Source organism: Grampus griseus, assembly GCF_964374135.1.
Source record: "Grampus griseus genome assembly, chromosome: 13".
Classification (NCBI taxonomy): Eukaryota; Metazoa; Chordata; class Mammalia; order Artiodactyla; family Delphinidae; genus Grampus; species Grampus griseus.
Window position 1 is genome coordinate 56,315,494 of NC_139007.1, and position 24,857 is coordinate 56,340,350.

The 24,857-nt window shown below is 38.2% G+C and overlaps 1 protein-coding gene across 2 annotated transcripts in view; it reads right to left on the reverse strand.

The window, feature by feature from the left end:
* Nucleotides 1-157: 157 nt before the first annotated feature.
* Nucleotides 158-24,857, reverse strand: part of ARHGAP18 (Rho GTPase activating protein 18) — a 131,865-nt gene continuing 107,165 nt past the window's right edge. The window contains exons 10-15 of one of the 2 annotated variants that reach the window (XM_082668802.1): nt 23,590-23,672; nt 19,077-19,283; nt 17,888-18,028; nt 6,897-7,021; nt 3,241-3,302; nt 158-1,668 (exon numbers count right to left, since the gene is read on the reverse strand). In XM_082668802.1, the coding sequence (XP_082524928.1) occupies nt 1,577-1,668; nt 3,241-3,302; nt 6,897-7,021; nt 17,888-18,028; nt 19,077-19,283; nt 23,590-23,672 (710 nt within the window). In that variant the 3' untranslated portion in view covers nt 158-1,576. Of the gene's footprint in view, nt 1,669-3,240; nt 3,306-6,896; nt 7,022-17,887; nt 18,029-19,076; nt 19,284-23,589; nt 23,673-24,857 lie in introns of both variants that reach the window. The other variant, XM_082668801.1, reaches the window with a different exon arrangement.

Genomic DNA, 24,857 nt, shown 5'->3' on the forward strand with positions numbered 1-24,857 from the left:
TTTAAATCTCCCACGTGTCTTCCCACTTTAAAAATTACACAGGAACAATAAATAGGAACAGTAAAAGTAGAAATGACTTTTAACAAAAACAAAAATGGTCCATTATTATACTCATGAACGGATAGGGTTAAAAGTAATAATTCCAAGAGAAGATAATTTAGAAAAAAGCATTTAATTATAAAAATTTTTTAAATAAAAAAGCAATGGCACAAATCACCACAAAGATATTTAAGTGATCATATCCACAGGCTGCTCTTATAATTAAAATTTGCGACTGTTCTCATTAGCAGCGTTTTTCCCTCCTAATTAGAGTGACATCAAGAGCTTCTGAGAATGTGCAATTTTTCCTAAAGTCCTAATAAAAGTATCATAAACACAGTTGTGCAATATTTATTTACATCACCTTTTATTTACTACACTCTAAACTCAAAAAATATTGAACATTTCTCTGTCACTTCATTCCTCTTATCTACATACAGAGGCTCATCTCTTTTCACAATATGGTTTGTGCATTAAAATCCCTGGGAATAGTCCTTTCCACCGCATTGTAATAAATTTGCTCTGATTATTTTAAATAAGGACACAAACAAAAGCTTGTTCATATGACTGTGTCATACCCAGAAGAATAACTCTTACTGTTGACTTATTTATGAGTTAAAAAAAAAATTCCCCTTTCAGCAGAATACATTCTCAACAATTACTGGATCATACAATCATGCATATTTGTACTGTTAATATGACAACAGGTAAAGCCAGCTATGACTTTTTAAGTTTCATTGAGAAGACTACAGCATATGTGAAGTGATCTGGCTTTCACTCTCTTGTTATCCATAATCCAGTTATTCCACGTGGATTTTTTTATTTATTCTGAGTATGTAAGTCTTAAATGGTGCAGTAATAATTGGCAGTTTCTGACAGTTCTATTTTCTTGATAGTGGATACAGTTCTGTGCACATATGTCAGATAAACTGAAAAAAAATGCAAATCACTTCATGTGATACAGCAGGAAGAAGTGGGATGCTATTGTTTGAACAAATGATTCAAAGAGATAAATATTAACGTTCAATAGAGACAGGAATACTGTTGAATTCAGTCTGGTTTAACAGGTACTGCCCTTACAACTTGCCATACCTGGTATTTGTTACCTTTTTGGTTGAAAAGTAAACCAATTTGGGGGAAGGCAGATGGCAGGAGGAGAGAAAGGTGAAAAAGCATATATTACTGTATGTATTATTTTAGGAGAAAAAAAGAGAGGGAAGAGAGCATATTTTCACATTTAAAGAAAATGATGTCACTTCTGGACACATTCCACAGAGTGTATGAAAATAGCCTCCAAGCTAAATAAGCCCCTTTCTTCTCACTCCAGAGATGTTTTCTAATGATAATATGAATAAAAATAATTAACATAATCTGGCAGCAGCACAAATCTATAACTTTTTAAAGCTTGAGTGTGTCACTATTCAAGAGTCAGGTACATTTGAATAATAAAAGTGTCCCACTGTTTCTTTTATTTACACTCTTGACCCAGCAAATATGACTAAGGGAGTCCTTGTGGTTATTTGCAGCGTTAAGACTTCTATGATGGCTTTGACTTTATAACCCATTCAGCATTGGGGTTGAGCTGATATAAATCCTTCATGTAAGTGTCGTCATCGAGGCAGCGTTCCCCTAGTAAAGAGATGTTGCATCAGTTTAATACAGTGGGGAGATAGGGATGCAATTTTAACTTTAAGCCTAGTGGTTTAACTCAAGTCTTACGCTTCGAAATAGTTCTCATTTTTTCCTGTCTCCCATAATATTATAAGGCTTGGCCAAATACTGGAAAAGTCGATTGAGTAGTTCCCTAAATGTGCAGGTTTCAAATTAATTTAGGAAGTTGAAAATTCTGTGATGGGCTTTTAAATGGTTCCTTAAAAGCTTATTCACCTTTATTAAGAGTGGCAACAGTTTTGAATTGACCTAAGTAAGAAACCATGCTTAATTCCCAATATCTAATAGCAAAATGCAAAATCAAATATACTAATACTTAATCTTTTTTTTCCTAATAATCTTGATTAATACAGGTAACAATACAGAGTTCTAGTGGAGTTGTGGTTTATTTAAATTTTTAGGAGTCGTCACACTCTTGCATTCAACTTTCAATATTTACTAAAATTTTTAAGTCCTAGAAAAAAATTCTAAAAACGTATCTTAAAATATTTTCAATTATTCTTTTGAATTAAACACCATTTCATTTATTTGTTGACAATTTCACTCTTACCTTTTTAAAGGTCAAAATAAGAGAAAATGTTTATGTTGAATTTTAATAAGAAGATGAGGACAACCCATTGATAATTACACGTGGGAAAATAAAATATGAGACATGGTCAAAACGAATCCATTTATCTTATTTCTATTTCATAAGCTAACAATATGTTTATGTATGCATATGTATATTATTTAGTAGGCAATCAACAATGGCAAAAATAACTTCTGCTTTCGCTAAATATATCTAGTACTGTACCATAATAAAAGTGTCATCTTGGTCTTAAATGAGCTCAATTACTTCCTTTATTAAGATGTGCCATCAGTGTATAAAAAAGAAAAAAGTTTTGAAAAACTGCATTAACCATTTTAGGAGTTATTCCTGTTTTAGAGAACCTGCCTTTGGCTCAGGTTCCACATAGATGGGCATTTGTACAAAGAAGCTCTAAGGAGCCAGAACAGAAAGGTGAGACCACTAAAAGGAAATCCACAATATTCATCAACTATCTACAGCTTGCTATATTTTACTTCTAATTTCTTTTTCTCTCCCAAAGACATAAATAATAACCACTGGCAATGTCAAATCAGCATATGGAATGCAAGATTTAAAAAATGTGCTTACCGGGACTTCCCTGGTGGTGCAGTGGTTAAGAATCCACCTGCCAGTGCAGGGGACACAGGTTCAGTCCCTGGTCCGGGAAGATCCCACACGCCGCGGAGCAACTAAGCCCGTGCACCACAGCTACTGAAGCCCGTGAGCTTTAGGGCCTGCGTGCGGCAACTACTGAGCCCACATGCTGCAACTACCGAAGCCCAGGCACCTAGAGCGCATGCTCCACAACAAGAGAAGCCACTGCAATGAGAAGCCGGCGCACCGCAACGAAGAGTAGCCCCTGCTCGCCGCAACTAGAGAAAGCCCGCGCACAGCAACGAAGACCCAATGCAGCCAAAAATAATAAAATAATAAATAAATAGCAACAACAAAAAAGCGCTTACCAATATTTCCTCCAATTTCATACAAAAAAACGTCCCCATTCTTGAGAGTCTGGGCAACCCCACTACTAGGGATAAAACAAACTGATTAGTTGCATCATCAGACAGCTTGCAAGTAAATCACTTTAATGTCCTTGGGGAATTCTAGCTTGTATGGAAAATTCATAACTTAGACATACTGTAATTATCTACACGTTTGTATTTTCCCATCTGTTAAATGCGCTGAATAGGTAATAAAAATGTCACGCCTGTAAATTAAAATAAACAAATGGAACTGTACACCTGAAGGTGAAATAATAAATCAGTACCTAAATTTGTAAAGTTAAAAAGAAAAGTAACATTTTAGCTGCCAATAAAATTATTAATATGGTCATCTATTTTGCACAGGGACCAAAAAGGTCCTCATAAAACTCTAAGAAGTAACGTTTCCACCTTAATTTTCACATTGTATTTATTCAATAGGTATTTATCACGGGTTTGCTGTGCTGACCACTCTAATAGTCTGCAAGATGAATATAAAGACTAGGACATGGTTCATAAACCTCCCTGTGCTGACCGTCCAAATACGGGAGGTACATACACTCAAAACAGAAGCAAATACTCATTATGAAGACTTTACAAGTAGGACGCACGTACAGGTTTATACTCTTCAAAGAATCAACTCTCCAGAGCATTAGGTTCAAACAATAAAAATGGGTAAAATTCAGTGGTTTACAAAAATCTCTATATCTGGGAAACCTGCTAAAAATCAGATCCAGGGCTCTAGAAACTCTGATTTAATTTGTCTACATGAACCCGAGAATGTGGTTTTTAAATGCTCTCTAGTGGGACTCTGATGCTCAGAAAGATTTGTGAACCACTGACAGAAGACCCTGAGGACACACTCCCTGGAATTGAGAAGAGAAAACCAGGTCTGACTTTTATCCAAACCATTAGAAAAAAAGAGTACATAGAGGCTTTCCTAATCAACCATTTAATGGCTCATCTGGTTATCCAGCTCCATCTACTCTGCTGTCCATGACACACTGACTGCTCAGGGCTCTGGGAGTCCTCATGCTTAAGATCTGCCCTGCTAAGCTGTATCCTGACCAAGAGACAATTCACTTCGTTTTCAAACTGGCGTATGCTTATTTTTGAAATTAAATAATGTAATAATTATATTTTCATTTTAAATATAGTACATAACCCAATAAACTATGAGTATAAAAAGAGTCATTATTTCATGAAAACCAAGTGGAATGTTTTGGCAGACTAAAAAAAAATTCTAGTCAGATATTGTTCTCAGATTTTGCTTCTTGAGTATCTATGTTCTTATGCCACTTTAAAGAAACCTGAACTGGATTTCCTGGTACACATGAGCTTTCACTTAATACTAATCAACAAATCCATACAGAAAAGACAACAGTCGTTATCAAAGACTGGTGAAGTCACTGGGCACTTATTTTATGTCACTCATGTGTTCTGGGCTTCAGTAGAGGAAGAAGGGGAAGAAAAGGATGGAGGGAAGTAGGGTTTCCCACTGTCACTATACAAGTGGAATGCAAATGGGAGGAGGGGAAAGTGGTGAAAGAAGATACACATAAACACTTACTGAGAATTTCACTTATTAGATGGCCCAGACAGATAATGCTATGTGCTTCACGGTCATTTTCCCAGTTAATTATCACAAGGCTATAATGTAGGCCCACTTTTACAATGAGGAATCTGAGACTTAGAGAGATTATAAAAACTAGCCTAAGATGATTCAGGAAAAGCTGGTATTTGGATCCAGATCATCTGCTTCCGGCAACCCCAAGCATAAGGGAAAGGGCTGAGGACTGGGGGGGAAAGGGCAAATGGACCAAGATGCTTACCAGACTTCCCTCTGGGTGAAGCAGGACGGCAAGAAGGGGGGAGGTAGAAGAAGGGATTCCACTTAAGGGGGTAGCAAAGCACCACAAGCAGAAAATCCAAATATGCAAATGGCAACTGTCACAAAACTGGTGCTTTCTTATAAGAGTATGCCTACTATTATCCTACTCTACCCTAAATATTGAAGTCAGAGTGGAATATATCATACAACTTCAGAGTCACACCTTGTGTCATCTACAAGTAGAGGAACACAAGTACAGATTAAATTGAGCACTTGGGTCCTGCAAGTAAATGCTGTGTAAATTAAACCATGTCTAGCCTGGAAGAGCTGCTTATATCTGAAGTCTGGCCAGATCTTCAAGTACACCCTTTGTGGACTGACTCCCTTGAAGTGGAGAGAACTTTTAGGGAGCAAAGACATCCAAGACATTCCAACTGCTCCCAGAACTTAATCCCCCAAAATTCCAACTGGCCCAGGACTTCAATCCCCCCAAAGTCCATCTAGTCCCAGACTCTGCACCAATGGCCTCCAGATTCATGATAGCCTCTAGGCGCTCGAGCCAGTATGGAGAGGGGTTAAAGGACATCCTTGGGGGACAGAAACCACAGATTTAGAACTCAGCTCTACTCCACCACCTATGTAACGCATGACCTTGCAAAGTCTTGGTTTTCTTATCAGTATAACAGAAGTACGATAATACTTCCTTCAGAGCATGGTTGAAAGGGAAGTTTATGCTGGCTTACTGAAAGCCCAGAATTAGCACTAAGACACTCTTTTATTTCATCACCATCTGTTAACTGCACGGGCTCATCTCTTCTCCCAATTTACAAACCCTGAGGGAAGACAGTTTAAAGTATTTTTTATAACCCTTCCAACATCTAGCAGAGAGCTGTAGACAGAGCAGACACGTATTAAATAATGTGGTTCTGTATTAAAATTGGAGAAGTTCTGGCAGAAAAAGTTGAATGTTAGACTGAGGAGATGAAATTCTATGGGAGACAGAGTAGACAGAAGCTAAGAGGCCAACGTCCCTGATGTCCCTGTCTTTAAAAGAAAAAAAAAATTAGATTCGTTTATTTCAATGAGTGGAAATGAGCGGGGGAAGCATTAAAATATAATTTTAGCTAAAAATAAGAATTTGAACACTGAAATGCCTATACCCTGTTCGAACCCCTAAAATTCAAGAAAAGATATCGCAAAATGTCTCTGCAAGTGTACATGGGAGGGATGCCAATGACCTTCAGAGGACTACTCCTGCCCCACCAGCTGCACACAGAGGGGAAGGCTTGGTCGTTCCTACTGAGGATAGAATGCTTTGTCCTACTGACTTCAGAGCTCCAGGGACCGGCTGTCCCCTCTCAAGTCTTTATACCTTCTGTTTTAAAATTTAAGCATTTCTTTGTATTCATTATATTTCCTAGAAGAAGTTGTACCTTTTGTTTTTTTTAATCCCACTGTATCCTAATTAGTGATTTTCCTAACAGCCTACACACAGTAATTAACCTCCAATCACCATATTCTGGAGAGAATATTGAGTGGCGTCATGGACCAAGCCCACAGCGGGCACAGTGAAGGAGTGCGCAGACCTCCTGTTCGAAACAGGCTCCACTTGAACACAAACTACACCCAATGAACTCAACTCATTCCAACAGTCTAATTGTTAAGTCTGCTTTTGTTTTCTGCCGGGAAGACAACATTAATAAGCCCTCACACCAGCCATAGTTTAAAAAAAAAAAAAAGAGAGGGGACGGAAAGAGAGAGCAAGTGAATTATACCATGGAATAATTAAAACGAAACAGGCCTCTACCTTTCTTGGCTGAGAAACCTGGCAAGTACATCACTGGCTCTGAGTTCTTCAGTTAGCTGTATTGCCATGGAAACTTTCGAAAGATGGGGAGCTTGCACTCGAATCACTCCCTGAGGAACGTCAGCCTGCAAGGCAATAATGACACTGGAACAAAGCTGGCAGCAGCTGGAACATGTAACTCTGTACAATGCATTATACGGTAAGTGTGCTTAACTACTATGCATTTTACTTCACTACATAAAAACCTTAACTACTATATAATGTAATTTGCTAAATTACATCAAACCTCAAATATCCTCTTAATGGTGATAGGAGAACTTCATAATGCCTGTGCAGTAATGCTTAATTATTCTTAAAGATGTAAAGAATGACAGCAATAACCATTACTGCCATATTAAGTGCTGATTTCTGAGTGTTATCTACTAGAGGGTGCTTCTTCATGTAGCAATTTATGAAATTGAATCAGAAAGAAGTTACTTTGCATGCTATTGCAATGTAAGCATTTTAAAAAACATTTCTGCGCATTCACAAAATTTCACAAAAATTTTTGTCCCTGAGAGTATTAAAATAAATGAAACATACTTTTCTAATACATTTGTATTGTGTCTGCTCCTCACGTGGCTGACGAGCATACACTGTGACCGCATACTTTGAACTTGAGATGACCCACTCTAAATCCTTTGCCCACAGACGTTAAGAACATTTTATGTATTTGGAAGGTTATCAGAGAAAGATTTTGAGGATTGTAATACCAAAATATCAACGATGGCATTCAAAATATTAGGCTTAATTAAGTCCGAACGGCTCTGCTAAAATAAATACTAATTCATTATTTATAACCATATGTTCTTGAACAGATCTTAGACCAAACAGCACGCACAAATTATGTTTAAACATAATGCTTTAAACACTACAAACACCCTGTTTAATTCAACCAAAATTTACTAAACATCTACTGAGTACCAGGCATTGTGCTAAGTCTACTTACCTAGTAAATAAATAAGACACAAGTCTTTCCTGCACAATATTATTTTTGTGCTCATAATATCATTTTTAAATGTATATGGTCTTGTATTTTTTTTAAACAAAGTATAAATATATCACAGATGGAATTAATGTGATTCTTTGCAACGTTTAACAAAAATAAGATGATTTTTAGATCAGGCTGCATAAAAACGCAGGTGCCCCCAAAAGATATGACTGCTTCTCAGTAACATCTGAGATGTAGTGCAGGAATAACAAAGAAAAGCAATACTGCATAGGACCATCAAGGGACAAAAGGGGCTTCCCTGGTGGCGCAGTGGTTGAGAATCCGCCTGCCGATGCAGGGAACACGGGTTCGTGCCCCGGTCCGGGAAGATCCCACATGCCGCAGAGCGGCTGGGCCGGCGAGCCATGGCCGCTGAGCCTGCGTGCCCGGAACGACAATGGCTTCGTTCCCTGGAGGCTACAAACACACGCTCAACCTGTAGAGACAGGCTGTGCCCTCACCTGACCACTCGGTGAAGCCCCAAAGGGTGCATTCTCTCCAAGCCAGTCAAAGACAAAGCATGTGGTACTGCCCGCTCACCATTCTGCTAGACTAGATGAGGGACTGCATTCCTAGCAGCCTTGTATGACTCCTCTCCCTGGGGATACTGAGCTCAAGCCCTAAAGGACGTCCTGATCCCAACCTGTGCCCAGACCCCTCAATTCCTGCTCTCTCTCTCCCATCCAGCCTGGACCCCTGGCTTGGTTTGTTGACTTCCCATTTCTGGGGCTTGTAGTTTGGCCTGATACCTTACCTAGTCTCTGACCTCCACCTCACCTCTAGTTTACAGGTCTAATTTGCCTTTTCCCTTGATTCTAAGACAGATTTTATTTTCATCTGTAGCATTTTGGAAAATGAGCTGCTTCTTACAATGGATGGGGCATTTCACGTGGTAGTGTTGTTACCTTTTTCCAAAGCAGTTATTCAATCAATGAAGTATCTTATAACTCAGGGATTACGCTACATGCACTTCTCCCTTGGGGTTCATCTCTAGCTTATATCCTGCTGTGGCCATTCTGCCTGCTGTCCTGGCCTCAACTGTTTCCTCATAGGAGGTGAAAAACAATAAGCTGGGCCTGACAACTTGAACGGTGGAGCGAAAATTGTAATAGCAACAGTTGAAGCACTGAGTCTGTATTGATAAAATCCAATCCACCTTGCCTACTCAGGGAAACAAGTACCAGTATTTTGGATTCTGTTAGTCTATTGTTATAACTATACTATAGGAGGGTCCTAAACAGCAGGTTGGGGTTTGCAGATCGACATCTACTTTATGCTGATTTAAACGTTAGGAAATTCTGCTCAAGTCATAGTGCCAAATATCCTTACACAGAGGCTTTCTTTGGTGAAAGTAATAGCAGCAAAAACTGTTTCCATAATTACATCTTATACAACCCTAGAATATCAAAAACGGCAGGCAAACGTATGCTGACATTTAAAGTGAAGTAAGTTGATATGATTAAGTTTTTATATATAGAAGGTCTACAATAAATGAGTTATACAAGCAAAATGATCCAGAAAAATAATATGTTGCTGTAAAGAGTTCAGGAATATAACAACCTTCCTCTGCTCCCTGCCTCCCCCACTATTCCTTGTGGCATATTCCATTCTTTGGATAAAAAAAGGACAGTCAAAATTCACTACAAACACCATGCTTTCCTATCTTGACGTATGTTCTCCTCCCCTTCTGAAATATCCCCTGCTACCTATCCATTTTTCAAGGCCCAGCTCACACACCTCAAACTGCATGAAACACTCCGTGGAGGGTTTCTGACTCCATAGAATCAAGAGGAATTTCCTCTTTCCACTGAATCTCTTTTATGATGGAGATTCTAATATATGACACCTGTATTCTAGTTACATGACACATATCTGAGTGACATCTGTAGGCATCTATCAATGTTTACTGATTACATGAGTCACTCAAAAATATTTCTCACTGGGGACTTCCCTGGCGGTCCAGTGGTTAAGACTCTGCACTCCCAATGCCAGGGGCATGGGTTCAATCCCAGGTTGGGGAACTAGATCCCGCATGCTGCACAGCACGGCCAAAAAAAAAAAAAAAAAAAAATATATATATATATATATATATATATATACACACACACACACATATAATTTCTCTCTAAAAATGGTATGCTAATAAAAGTAAAATTTCTCCAGAATAAAATAAACTATACCAATGAGTATTTTCCTTAATAGCAGAAAATAGTCTTAGGAATATTGTCTGAAAGAAACAAGTTAAGTTGCTTCTATCTACCACATGGTACTACTACTCCCCTTGCTACTGGGAAAAGACAGGGAGGGAAAGAGAACAGAAGAAAGGACTTAAAGATGCTACAAGGGATAATTCAGTCATTTGGTCCTGCAGAGAGTAACCAACATTAGCTGCACCTGCTTGGGGATGCAGCCACTTCTCCCCCAAGGCATCTCATGAACAACTAAAGACCCCTAACAATATGACCATGGCCTATACTTTCTAAATGAGGTCAGGGATCATACTTTGGAGAGTACGGCCATAATTTCTTATAAAACCTAACATTGAAATCAGGGTGGTGTCAGGGGTTGTACCCAATAGCACCACATCTGACACAGGAATCCAGAGTCTCTCTGATTGTTAGTTTAGAAGGAAGAGGCCCAGGTACCAGCTTCTGAGGGCACTTGAGAGTTCTCATGCATATGTGAAAAGTCAGGTAATTGCTGTATTTTGGCTTTTGCCAGCATATGGGGAGTGGCGTGTGTACAGGTTTCTTATGGCTATGAAATTAAACATTTCCCACACCCTTCCCCTCGGTGCACGTGTATGTGTGTGTGTTTGTGTGTGAGAAACAGTAACAATTCTCAGAGTGTTTATTTCTGTGGTAATACATCCCATCTAAATTCTCACAACAATAAAAAGATTAACAGCCTGACTCAACTTGAATCTACCCTGCCTTTTGCTGTGGGAGGAGAAATTAGTTTAACTGGTAACGTGCAATGGTTAAAGATGAAGTGTTTAGAAGTTGTTTCTGGAAAGTTTTCCCTGGATTTCTTGACAAGGGTGGCCAAATGATATTTACTAAAGATGATAAACAATAAATGATGTCAAAGCTCTCATTTAAATAGTGTATGACGACTACTATTAAGCTCCAGGATCATGGTGTATCGAATACTAAAGCTATTAGTATGCTAATTACACTGAGCTGCCAGGCTTTGAATAGACGCAACATGCCTGATCATTAAGCCAAACCGTCTGTTCTTAGCTTGAGCCGTAAAAATAACTAAGTCTGTGAGTAGTATAATCTTTGTAACCTTCCTATTTCACTTTTTTTTTTTTTTTTTTTTGCCTTAACAGCTGTGACTCTGTCCCTTACTTTTAAATTTCTTTGGTGTGCTTGGGAGCTGAAGTTTTATGATGTACAGCAGGACTGGAGAAGAGCAGTATCTGACTAACATGCCATTAAAAATTAGTCACAAAGGATTTTACAACTTACAAAATGTTAGTTAATTTCTTATGCATGCAAAGACTGTTAAAATAGAGAAAATGATCTCATACGGCCCTCACATGTTTTACACATTGAACGAAAGTATATTTTTAAAAATAGGATTTTAGTTCTTACTATCCGGTAAAATAAACAATGATTTTAGTATTTTCTCAAAAGGTGTAGATAAATACTGTGTTGCTCATATTTTTACACTCTAGAGGCCATAAATTTAATGTCAGACCCTCAGGAGAAATGTTAATTTCTTCTTTTAAATTAAAAGCTAATTTAAATGTAAAGCTGACATTTTTTAATACTACAAAAAAAACCTTTTACGTTCAAAAGGGCAAATTGGACATATAACTTTCTCAAATAAAGGCCAGATATAACACACATTTTAGAAAATTTAACAAGGACATTTTAGCAGGGTATCTTAAACTAAAATGGCATATTCCTCACTTGGAGGTGGAGATACAGAAGTCGTTTTCTGTTGTCTTGAACTGTCTGCTCTGACTATAACTGGCCTTTTGTTATCCAAATGCTTAAACTTTTATCCAACTTACAGATTCAGAGAACATTAAAGAAGGGCCTGAAGTAACTTCCAAAATTAATAATCACTTAATTGATAATGAAATAAGTTGTGATATTTTTCTCTTTTAATATGGTATTTAAGTACTATAAAAAAATCAGAGAATGTCTGAAAAAGAAACAAGATTTTGTGCTTGATATTGTAATTTGATTTTCCACATGAGTCCCCAACTAGATCCAGACACTGTTTCCAGACCTAAAGCAGATGCTTGAAACTGTACCTGCGACAATGCTCTGGGTCAGAGCTGTTAAGTGAAACCAGAGATGGAATTCTAAACAGAGCTGTGACTAGACACACAACTTCGGCCACAAACGACCCAGAGTCTCCACCGCACTGCTGCCAACTCCAGGATTCTTCTGGAGAATGGCAGAAGATGAGAGAAACAGATTTCTTTTCCATGTCCAAAACCCTAAAAACGTTACCAGATCATTTTGGAATTCTTAGAGAGTCTTGTAAGCTCTCTAAAGCTCAAGCTCTCGACTGTTAATTAAGGGTGTGACCAGCAGATCATCCTGAGTTAACACTGAAGCTCACCTTAGGAAGAGAGAACTTTTGTTCCCTCTACAATGAGGGCAGATGTGGTGAGCAGCCTGGCTTATTTCACGGAATCTCACAGAGCCCCACTTTGTGCTCACGCTCTCTCATAAATGTACAGCTTCCTTTTACTTTCAGAGGTAAGCTTAAATGACAGAAGAAAACTCACCCAGATCTAAGTCCACAATGGACTTGAAACCTGCATGATTCAGCAATTCATAACCAGATGCTCATCAAAGCTGCCCTAGAGCCTTTTTAGACAGGGATGCAGTCTGAGGTAATTACGGGTGAAATGATGAAAGGTCTGTGATTTCCTTAAAAATACTAAAAGGAAAAAAGGTGTGGAAGACAAGATGAAACAGGATTAAAAAAATATGAGTGATTGCTGGTGATGGGTTTATGGAGGTTCATATACTATTCTATCTTTGTGTATGTTAGAAAACTTCCATAATAAAATTAAATATATGTGCACACAAACACATATACAGCAAATGGGGGGAAAATTACCCTGACAGTTTTTATACATACACATGTACAGGTACTGCTCTGGGAGATTCTGATTCAGTGGGTCTGGGAAGCAGCACAGGCATGGTTTTTTGCTTTTTGTTTTTTAAAATAATAGCACAGAAGCCCCTATTGTATACTTCTGGTTAAACACCATTAATCTGGTCTTACTCTCATTTTATAGAAGAAACTGAGACCCCGAGAGAGAAAATGATTTGCCATTAATGTCTCGTTAACGGCAAAGCTAGGGCTATATCAAGCCAAATGACTCCTGGTGTTTGATGTCGTATGTGTATATACGTGTGTGTGTGTGTGTGTGTGTGTGTGTGTGTGTGTGTGTGTGTGTGTGTGTGTGTGTGTGTGTGTGTGTGTGTGTGTGTGTGTGAGAGAGATAGCATTCCCAACTACAAGTTGAAGGCTATCAGAAAATGGTTATTTTCAAATAGTCTACAATTATGTTATTTTTCACTAAGTGTTTCCTCTTGCTGTAATTAATAGATGTCTCATTAGTACTTAAGAAATTCACACTTGTACCAAATAATTAATATGCTGCAGTCATTATAAACATTGGTCTTGTTAAGTAGATTGTGTTCCTTACAACCTGATTCAAACTATTAATTTACCTAGTCAAGCATGTCTTAATAACATGAATGCCCAATTATATATAGTTAACATTAATAGCATACAGAGGGCTTTAAAAAAATATTGCCTTGATGAATTCTCATGATCTATAATCTCTTGTCTTTCACATTTCAATCCCTAGAAAGCATGGTTTCTTCCATCAATAGTCACAGACAATGCTTTGGAGAAAGTCACAACTAACCTTTCAAATGCAAAATCTAGAGGACCTCTTATCCAAGGCTAACCTTACTCAACCTCTCTGTAGCATTTGGTACTACGGATCAAGCTCCATTACTTTATTCTTCCCCCGGGGGCTAAAACACTACAGTTTTCAACTTTCTCTTACTTCCTATTATTTCTTGCCCTCTTCTACCAGCTCCGTTTCCATGGCCCACTACTTAAACATTGGGGTTTTTGCCTTTTTGATTTCTTACCCCATATATCCACTTGTGTAACAGGAACCAGTCTGTGCCTTCAACTACAATCTCTATGTTGGTCCCAAATGCACACCTCCAGCTCTGGCCACCCTCTGAGCTTCAGGCCCACATAGCCAACTTTCACAAAGGCATGTCAACCCCAAATGCCAAAAACTGACTATCTCATCAAAGTCTGTTCCTTTCGTTGGATGTTTTATCTTGATGATAAAATCACCCAAAGTAAAATCAGCAAGTCATTCTAGATTCCTTCTTCTTGCACATTCCTTACATCTAATCAGTTTCACCATCTCACTGATATGGGTCTTACTGGCTCACATTCAACACTTCTTTCCATTCCCATTGCTGGGCCTTAGCTCAACCCAGAACTGTTTTTAAAGCTATATATTAAACATACCTAATAATGGCAGTAATATATGTTCAATTTTATTACTATACATAAGCCCAGGATTTGGGGATGGAGTTTTTCTGTGCTCTATGGGGAAAGAGAGGATAACACTAGAGAGACCTGGATTTAAAGTCATATAGACTTGGTTTCAAATTACAGCTCCACCACTTCCTATCTAGATAAACTTAAGTAAGTTACTTAACATTGATGAGCCTCACTTTCCTGATCTGTAAAAAAAAAAAAAAAAAAAGAGACTATTTTAATAATAAACTCCAACTAAACTACTATGAATATTAAATAAAATGTTGGTAAAATGTTTAGCAGCATACCTGGCCTCTGGTGAGCATTCAAAATAACGATAATTATTACCCCTTACAAATACAGCAATGAACTGTTCACTGATTTGTAACTTGTTCTTTCAACATATTACAAATATCTTCCAATGCCAATATATACCCTTGTCCATTTTCATGGTATTTCATTATATAGATATGCCATAACATATTTAACTAACCACCTCTTTCCCTTTGGATTATTTCTAATTTTGGCCGGTATACAGAAAATGGCAATGAACTTAAGCATAACTATTTGCATGCTCGTCTGATTATCCCCTCTGAAGGAATTTCTAAGTCCAATGAGGAGCATGGTTTTCAAGATTTTGCCACATGCCAACTGCTCTCCAGAGGGATTCTACCAGTTTATATATTCCCATCAAAAATAAAATTAGCTGGCATCTCCTACCAAACCTCCTCTCTCACACTCCTCCAATGTATCCCTCACCTGCCATCGTAACAGCTGTTCTAAAATGCAAATATAATCATGTAACTGCTGGGGTCACAGCTTTCGGCAGTTCCCTGCCACATACAGAAGAGAAGCCTGGCTCCCTGCTGAGCCCCATTCCCGCCTTCCTTCTGCCCCTGCCCCTCCATGTACCTCACTGGCCAGGATGACTGAATTTTCCCTCCAAACACCCTCAGTCCTCCCCACTTAGATATCCAACACACACCTCACACTCAACAGGCTCTACGTTGAAATTATTATCTTCCCTATCTAAGTGTCAATTCCACACATCAAAGAGTTGTTTAACAAATAAAAAACATGCCAGTTTCATTCAAATGATTTGTGGGGAGAGTCAAAAAACACAAACCAACAGGAAAAATGTGGGGACAGTGTGGGAGGGGATAGTTTATCGAAACATAGATGGCTCACGTTCCACCCAAAGGGAAGAGCTGCTACTTGGATCCAGGCAATTGTTACCCTGCAGGAAACAGGTCCCCTACGGCAAGGGGACATGAGGATGCTCCCACCTCCAAACTGTCAAGTCAAGATGGAAGTCCAGACTTTCATGTTAAATCTTTTCGAGTTAACATTCTGGCAACTGATGGAAGCCTATGTAGAAAACTGATTAGTTGGTGACTCACCACATAAGCATAGTATTTGACATTATCTTCTACTTTCTTTGCTGTCCTGTAATTGTTTCCTGGGTACATTTTTCCTCCCTAAGAAAATGATAGCAGCTTGGAAAAAACCTCTGGCAACTGATGAAACTTTTTCAACCGAAATGACAAGGTACATGACCTCCACTGTGGGCCACCATCACCGATGGTGACCACTCTACCAGGAAGCTCCTCTGCTAGGGAGACTTAACACCTGACATGTGTTTCTCATGCCTCTGCTCTACTCTCTGGTGAAGCCCCTCTGATGCCCACTTCCTGTCTGATAGCCCAGGGTCCCCAGGTCAGGCTCCATCACACACCTCTAGCACTTCTGAGCCCAACCCTCCTACATCCCTCTCTGGCTCCCTGTAGGGGGGCAGCAGGCCCATCTCCTCGGAAGACCTAACAGGAAGTGGGGCTTCAGCACCAAGGAGGCTCTTAGTAGTATTTTGTCAGAATCATCACTGAATTTCTCAGAAGGGATCACCAAAACTCGAAGATTAAGTGACACCTAATACATGATGAAACTGAGAGTTAAATCCAGGCTTAAATCCCAAGCCTTAAACTGACAATACAGCTTCTAACTAGTCCAGACAGAATTCTCAGACCAGCTCTCCTCTATTTAACCCAAAGTACCAACTAAAGAAATCCAAGTTAATGCTATTTTTCTATAAATGACAAAATAATTTAAACGTTCCATCTTCAAAAAAAGTAACATTTTAATTTTTGTCTCAGGACTTATTATTAAAAAGGTACAGCACAGATTTTGTTTTCTTAGATACACACTGTTCCTCAGAGTATCACATTATAACGGTCTTAATTAAAAAGACAAGGATATAAAGTCACCTAAGTTAATGTGAATAATCAGGGCTACAAAAGAGGTTCACGTATTCATAATCTTTAGAGGTAATAGAACATTCTCAGTTAAACAAAAATGATATCTCAAAAATCCTTTCTAACCTGTATAGCATTTCTCAAAAAATATAAACACTATGTACAATTCCCACTTATTAAATTTTATGCTTTTAAAGATACTTTGAAATTGACCAAAAAAAGTTTAATGCCAGGAGAATGCTATTTTGTAAGAGTGAGAGCTATAAATAAATAAAGGAGAAAAAAAAATTTTGTGTGATTACTGGATCCCTAGGTAGGCCAAAGCAGAAAAATCAAAGGCTGATAATTGCATTTCCACATTATTCCACAAGATGTCAGCATGTAACTGAGGAACTTCTATGGTGGTGATGGTGGTGGAGGGGTGTCTTCACCATAAATAGAACAATAGAAACCCTTGCATTTCATGATCTTAAGTTAGAGCTTTGGTAACTCACTTCTTCTGAATGTGTTTTCATGTATATTTCATTATTGTAAACCCAGTTCTTACTATACTCTTACAGAAGTTTATGAATACTAAGAGTTAAATATCCCTTTTTTGAAACAGTTTAATTTTCTGCATTCCAACATAACTCTCTCCAAATTCTTAAGTTCCAGTTAAGACACTTTAAGGACTTACTGAAGTCTAGGAAAGATCTCAGGCACTACACCAATATTGACCTATTTGTTTATCTGGGTTAGTTTTTTTCCTCATTTTACAGATGAGAAAATTGAAGGAAAAAAGGTCAATGGTTCACACAAGGGACTGTTTAATTACTAAACATTACACATTTAGTGGGCAACTGGAATCTCCAGAGTCCTCTGTGTGTTTATGTGTGGGTGGGTGTGTGCTGAGACAATCCTGTCTTGCTATCTTCCTTTGTTCCTTAACAACAGCTCACATGCTGAGTCACCAAGACCTGTGCAACTATCCGTATTCATCATTAGTACTAATAGGAGCGTAGCTACCATTATTGACGCCTTTAACTTATATATAGTACCAGAGCCTACTAAGTGTATAGAAATTCATCCTACAAAAACATTCAAAACTCTTTGTTGTATCTAAGATATTAAAAACAGTACTGCAATCTGTATAACTACGTATATCTTCAAGTTTTTCTTACATCATTTGCACTCTTATCTTGCTTTTCATATTTTTCCCGGTCATAAGCCATTTTCTTCAGCAATTTCTTCATGGCTTTTTTATCTTTTCTATGATTTTCAGTGTTTTGTTTCCTCACTTGGTTGACAATAAACTTGGGAATCTATGGAGAAATGAAATTAAGTTTGGGGAGGAAAAAGAAGTAGTACCATTTTAAACTATAGAAATAATTATCTTTATTTCTTATATTTGGAGAGAAGTAAAGACTCTGTCTATTTGATAAGACTATGCCATTCATTAAATCTGTGGGAAAAAAATTCATCATCTTACCTACCATGTGTACAGAGCATCCAGGTGATGATAATTACCACCCACTGTGTAAGGTTCAAAAAGAAGCTTAGGGACTTCCCTGGTGCAGTGGTTAAAAATCCGCCTGCCAATGCAGGGAACACAGGTTCGAGCCCTGGTCCGGGAAGATATCACATGCCACAGAGCAGCTAAGCCCGTGCACCACAGCTACTGAGCCTGCACCCTAGAGCCCACGAGCCACAACTAGGGAGACTGCGTGCTGCAGCTACTAAAGCCCGTGCACCTAGAGCCCGTGCTCTGCAACAAGAGAAGCCTGCGCACCACAATGAAGAGTAGCCCCTGCTCGCCACAACTAGAGAAAGCCCGCACACAGCAACGAAGACCCAACGCAGCCAAACTATTAATTAATTGATTAATTTTAAAAGAGAGGTTTGGTGAAGTTCAAGGACATAGTGACCATCTTCTACGCCAGGACTGGAGACTGCCTGAGGTGACGGGCATTAGGCACCACGAACTCAGCAGTTAGTCCCTTTAGCAGCCACCTATCTACAACCTAGCCTCCAACTAACCTATACCCTTCTAATAACCAGCTAGCCTCTCCTGTCAAAAGAGAAAGAAAAACTCACCAATAAACAAGAGCTGACCGGTACCTAGCAATAATCCAGGAAAAAATAATCCTCAGAAATTCCATTAGCAAAAATAAAATATTTTAGAAGTTACCAAACTGAAACACTTAATGTAGGCATTTTAAAAACTGAGACTTTTAAAAGTAGACATCAATTTTTTTAACAGCATTTGAAATCACCTATATTGGTTACCTTTTTATAGAGACTATAACAATAAAAAGACTTCAGAATCTAGATATCATCACTCATTAACAGAACTTGAAAATATATACTTACTGTCCACAGAAGTTTTTGATACTTAATCAATAAGTGCATGATATTAGCTATCCCAGCTGCCATTACAAATTCTCGCTGTTCACTGGACTTCAAACCCAATGTATGATACATGAAGAGATTCGGGGCCATGACCATTGCTACATTCATGACCGTCATCTTATTTTTCTCTTTATTGTCCACGACTCTTTGGAGAAATTCAAGCAGGGCCTGAAACAGAAATAACGCTTTGAGACCTGTGTTAGACATGAAGATAAGAGATTAAGGCACTGCAGGGATTTTTGTTTATTAAAAAAAATAATAAGTTGTGCATAACCACAGTCAGCCAGCCACATCCAGTGGGCCTTGTCCTCAAAGCTGCTCCATTGCTTAACACACCCGGAGCTGGTGCTGTGTTTCCGCTGTGGACTATGGCCCTGGGGAATGAGGCAAGAGGACACACATCTGAGCTGGGCAGTGGGGAGAGGGATGGAGAAGCGTCAGACCGCCTGCCTATCAAAGCCATGGAGCACTGAAAAATAGTTCAAAATATCAAACAAGTATTCACTTGCTGCAGGAAGTGCTGTACTTTTATCTCTAAATATTAAAAAAAAAATCCATTAAAAAGGCTCGTTCAATCTCAGTTGCGTTTGTTTTAAGGGACTCAATAGCTGGCTGACTTGAAATCCAAAAAGAATGGAGACTGGGATGGGGGGAAGGGGAAATAGAGACAAAGAGAAGATAATTTTTTTCAAAAAAATGAATGAACGAAAAGAAGCTTTTCACCAGAACAGGCTAGTTTATGCTCAGTTTGATGCCCCCCCACTTCCCACCTCCATGGACAACACTTATGTGTCCTCTGAGCGCCCTTCCACAAAAGCCACGGCAGCTTAGATCACCCTCCTTCTGCTAGGGCATAAAGCTTTAAGTTCTTCTTTTGCTTTCTTTCTTGAATCAATTTTGGTCCGAAACATTAACAACAATAACTGCACAGATATTCAATGATCTCTACAGGCGAGGCATTGTTTTAAGAACTTCATAGAGATCACCTCACTTAATCCTGATTGGAAATAGATACCGTAATTGATCCCCATCATACAGATGAGAAAATAGCGTCTAAGAGAATGGATGTAACTTACCAGAGGTCACAGAGCAAGCACATGGTGGAGAAGGAATTTAATTGCCTGTCTATCTGGCTTTGTTTCTGAACTCTTAACTATTAAAAGAAGCATGTTATCATACTTAGCCTAAAACTCCTACCTGAAAAAGTTCAAACAAACTATGCCAAAATGGAAAAACAAAACAAAAACAAAAAAACTTTGTTCATCTCTCACAGGATTTCAGGGGAAAAAATATTCCTATAAGCTCTAACAACTTGATCTTGAGTCCAGTTTAATACTATATAGACCCTCAAAGTTTGAAACAAACTAAAGGCATAGCCTATTTAACAATGAGATTTATGTATCTAATTTCTGGTCCAGTGCTCACAAAGTTAAACTGTAATCCAAGCATAAGGTTATATAGAAACAACACCTTCTCAAATGAGGACAAAAGATTAATTGGTAAGGTTTGGAAAAAATATTTAATTTTATTCCAGAGACCAGAATAATTATTCAGGGACCAGTGTATCTCTTTCTTTACAAGCATAAATTGCAGAGATTAGGTAATAAACCACTTAAATGTGGGGTACATAATACAATAAAGTTATTCAAAATATTACTATCAGGATATTAGAATATGTGTGTGTATATGTAGATATGAAACTAATAAAATGTTAACCTAGCCTTTGCTGAAAGAACTTCATCTTTGGATATACTGTCTCTTCATCTGATCTATAAGCACTGTCCTTTCTTAAAAGTATCTATCACCAGGACTTCCCTGGTGGTCCACTGGTTAAGACTCTGTGCTTCCAATGCAGGGGGCACGGGTTTGATCCCTGGTCAGGGAACTAAGATCCCACGTGCCACGAGGTGTGGACAAAAAAAAAAAAATGTATCTATCACCAGTCTGGTGTTATGTAAGTGTCACCGGACCCACTCTCTGAAAACTCAGTTTGAGTCTTAGCACAGTTACTTATTAGCTATGTGTGATCTTGGGATAAACCTTTTTGGCATCCCTGTTCTTTAAAGTCTTCTCATTCATAAAATGTGTACTTTTTAAAATTTTAAAGTAGTTTTAATTTAATGAGAATTTTAATGGGAATTCTAATCTCCTAGCCTGCCAGGATTAAGCAAGAAAATGTATACAATGAACTTCTTAAAACTACAAAAAGGATAAACACATGCCAATAATTATATTAACATGAATTCCCCACTGATATCTTAACATTAGTCTTTGTTATTCCTCCAAGTCAAAGGGTAGGTGTGATCATTGGTCAAAATGCACGATAACCCAAGGTTAAAAAAAAATCTTGGTCAAGCAACTTGCCTAAAGACAGCTGTTGCTCTAGACTTAAACCAGGACATGGGATTTAACATGGTCCCTCCAAACCCTTAGATATGCTGTAGAAATAGTCTACACAAGTCATGTACATGATCCCATCCCTCCAAATGGCAACGGAAAAAGTGGCAATAGGACTGGGAAAACTGAGGAAGTTCACATTAAGCTTCCTGAAATTACCTTGTGATGAAGTTTCCTTTCTCTTTTAGAGAACTAAATTTAGATGGTTTATTCTCTTATATATGGCATACTTGTTTTGGTGCTTCTGTTATTAGAAATCTTGTTTGAAACCTTCATCAGAGCTGGCTAATTAAGCTACTAAAGCTTAAGTAAATTAGTAAAATTACTTGTTTGGCATTTTCCAATTTTTTACCCCAAGAAAGTATTTTCCACCTTATTTATACAATTGTGCTCCCAGTAACCTTATATGCTAAAATTAAAACTACTTTAAAATTTTAAAAAGTACACTTTTAAACAGATTTTGTCTTAAAAGAATGTGCCTGGGACTTTAAAGGCAAAATCCAAGAACGAGTTCTAGAACCTCGCCCAACAGTAACCATATCGAAATAAGCGTTTCCTCCCACAATTACTTGAACTCATCTGAATGCAGGCATATTTTAAGTAAATCATGTCTTTCAATTTCTACCTTATACTGATCATTCACAGGGCCATCACACAGACAGGCACCTTTATGTGAAAAAGAAAAAGATGGATTAAATTCCTCTTTCTAGGTAGTTGATGCCCTGTGTCAAGGGCACGGCTGGCAAGCAGAGAACAGACTGAAAATCGGTCCCCGCTTCATCCTGGGCCAGAGGTCCTTATTTCAGCCACAGTCTACACACCCATACCCAGCAGCCCTGGTCACACAGTGTTTGAATGCAACCCTTTCTGGAGTTGGCCTCTGTCTCCAAAACCAAACCTAACCTGCCTTCTCAGTTATTCATTCAGTTAATCAGTGAAGCGAAAGATTATTTTCTGACTTAGTAAAGGGACTAACTAACTCTTTGGAAGTTCTCCTGCAGCAATGCAGTGTTTTTATTCCAGCAATCCTCACCAACTGCTTCAGCCAGAAAAGTTGAGTATTAACATTCATTCCACGGGCATGGAATTCGCTCACCTAGCTTCAGTTCAGGGAGTCTTAATGAGGTACAGAAAGACATTTCCAAGATTTACCAACGGGTGGTTTTGTTTTCTTGACAGGAAATTTTTTGACATGATTTTTTTTCGTTTTACATAGAAAGAACCATCGGGGGTAAATGGGCAAGGGTTTCACCCTTACCTGTATAAAAAAAATTTTTTTAAGGCAACAACAAAACATACGGGAGATGTTCTTTCTAAATTATATTTTGAAAATTTCTTTCTCTTTTATAAAAGTGTATAATTAAACCTTTTCTAACTACTATATAAATGGTTGCATTAAGGAAAATTAATCAATGTGGAACAATCCACTGATTATTATGAAAGCCTCTGACAATACACAGTAAATGGTATTTAATCATATGAATATCAGACCAAATCACTTTGAAATGATGATATAAATCAGAAACTCAAGGTAATCCATTAGAGAAATAACTAGAATTTATTTGAGTTGGCCTATCTCTTGGCTAACCAAACATTTCAAAATCATCATTATAACATTTCAAACTCTACTGCTTGGAACTACAAACAAATGTAACCTTTTTAGGTGGGCTATATTTGATGAGCCTTAGAATTTTCTTTTAAAACATTCAATTTTCACCTTACTAGTATATGCTCACCAGATAAAATTTGGAAAATGCAGGAAAATAGAAAGAAGAAAAAAACAAAAGGCACCCATGTTTTTATTAACAAATGAACCTCAATCACCTGTTTTGGTAGAAGAAATGTTATAATTGAAAAAAAATCAAAAAAACGCCTAATGATACTATTAACATGACTAACCTGGTTAATAAATTAATAAAGAGTTAAAGACTTTCACCATCTGCCCTTAAAAATAGGTCTTTTCCTTATAGACAACTACTAACATCTCCACGATAACATCGTTTTGTTTTGCCACAAATAATGAAAAATTACTCTGTTTAGTTCTGAGGGATATTTAACATAAATGAATCCAGCTGACCTTGAGTGTGTCTCTGTTTGCATCGGGCAGGAGGATGACAAGAAGGTTCAAAGCCTGTAGTTGTTGCTTCTTGGTTGGAAGATCTGCAGACAGATTAAATACATCTGAACGCATGTCTTTACCAAACATTTCTCTTTACTTTCTTTTTCCATTTTGTAAGAAAAAAGTTTTTTGGCATAAACATCACTGTGAAATGTGAGACACAATGCCTGAGCAGCAAGCCTTGTTGGGAGCGTGTCTGGGGGAGATCAGGAGAAGCAGCTGTTGCTATAGAGCTTTCTCTCTCTCAGAATGCTCACTTCCAACTATGAGTGTATGACGGGCAGCCTTATGTTTGCAGACACACAACAGTGCTTTGGAAATAATTTTAACTTCCACGTGATAATTATTCCCCAGTGTAAAGACATAGGAGATCAGATCTTCTATGATATGGTGTCAGGGTGGACCCACAACAGTGAAGTTTGTTTGGTATAATGGTGAGTTAACAAATTACGTGGTGTACATGGTAAGAGTCCATCAATTCCAGCAGGAATATGTAAAACAGAGCCTAGAACACAACAGGTGTTCAATAAATGTTTGTGGAATGAACTAGAAGACCAACCAGCAATGGAAGAGTTGAAGAGGTACATTATTTTCATTGATACTTCTTATTTTCAGTAGCCCTTATCCCATTAGGTAATACTCATGGATATCTGCAATCATTCTGGCATTTGTTTTTCAGGTATAAATTTGGTCCTTTGATCCACATCCAAGGAATATACATGCAAAATAGCACAACTTAACCATTAAAAAAAATATTTTAAACAGATGATTTCAGTCATGTTTCCCTAAAAATTCTGAATAAATGCTATGATATGAGATAACCCATGGGAAACATCTCAATACGACATGCTTTAAGAATAGCCTGGAACATAATGGAATAACATTCAGCCATTTAAAAAAAATGAAATCTTGCCATCTGCAACAACATGGATGAAACTTGAGTGGATTATGCTAAGTGAAATAAGATGGAGAAAGACAAATACCCTATGATCTCACTTATATGTGGAATCTAAAACAAAAACAAAACAGCTCATAGATACAGAGAACAGATTGGTGGAACAACCTGAATCACCATAGGTAGTGGGGATCGGGGGGAAATGGGTGAAGGGAGTCAAAAGGTACAAACTTCCGGGTTTCCCTGGTGGCGCAGTGGTTGAGAGTCCGCCTGCCAATGCAGGGGACACGGGTTCGTGCCCCGGTCTGGGAAGATCCCACATGCCACGGAG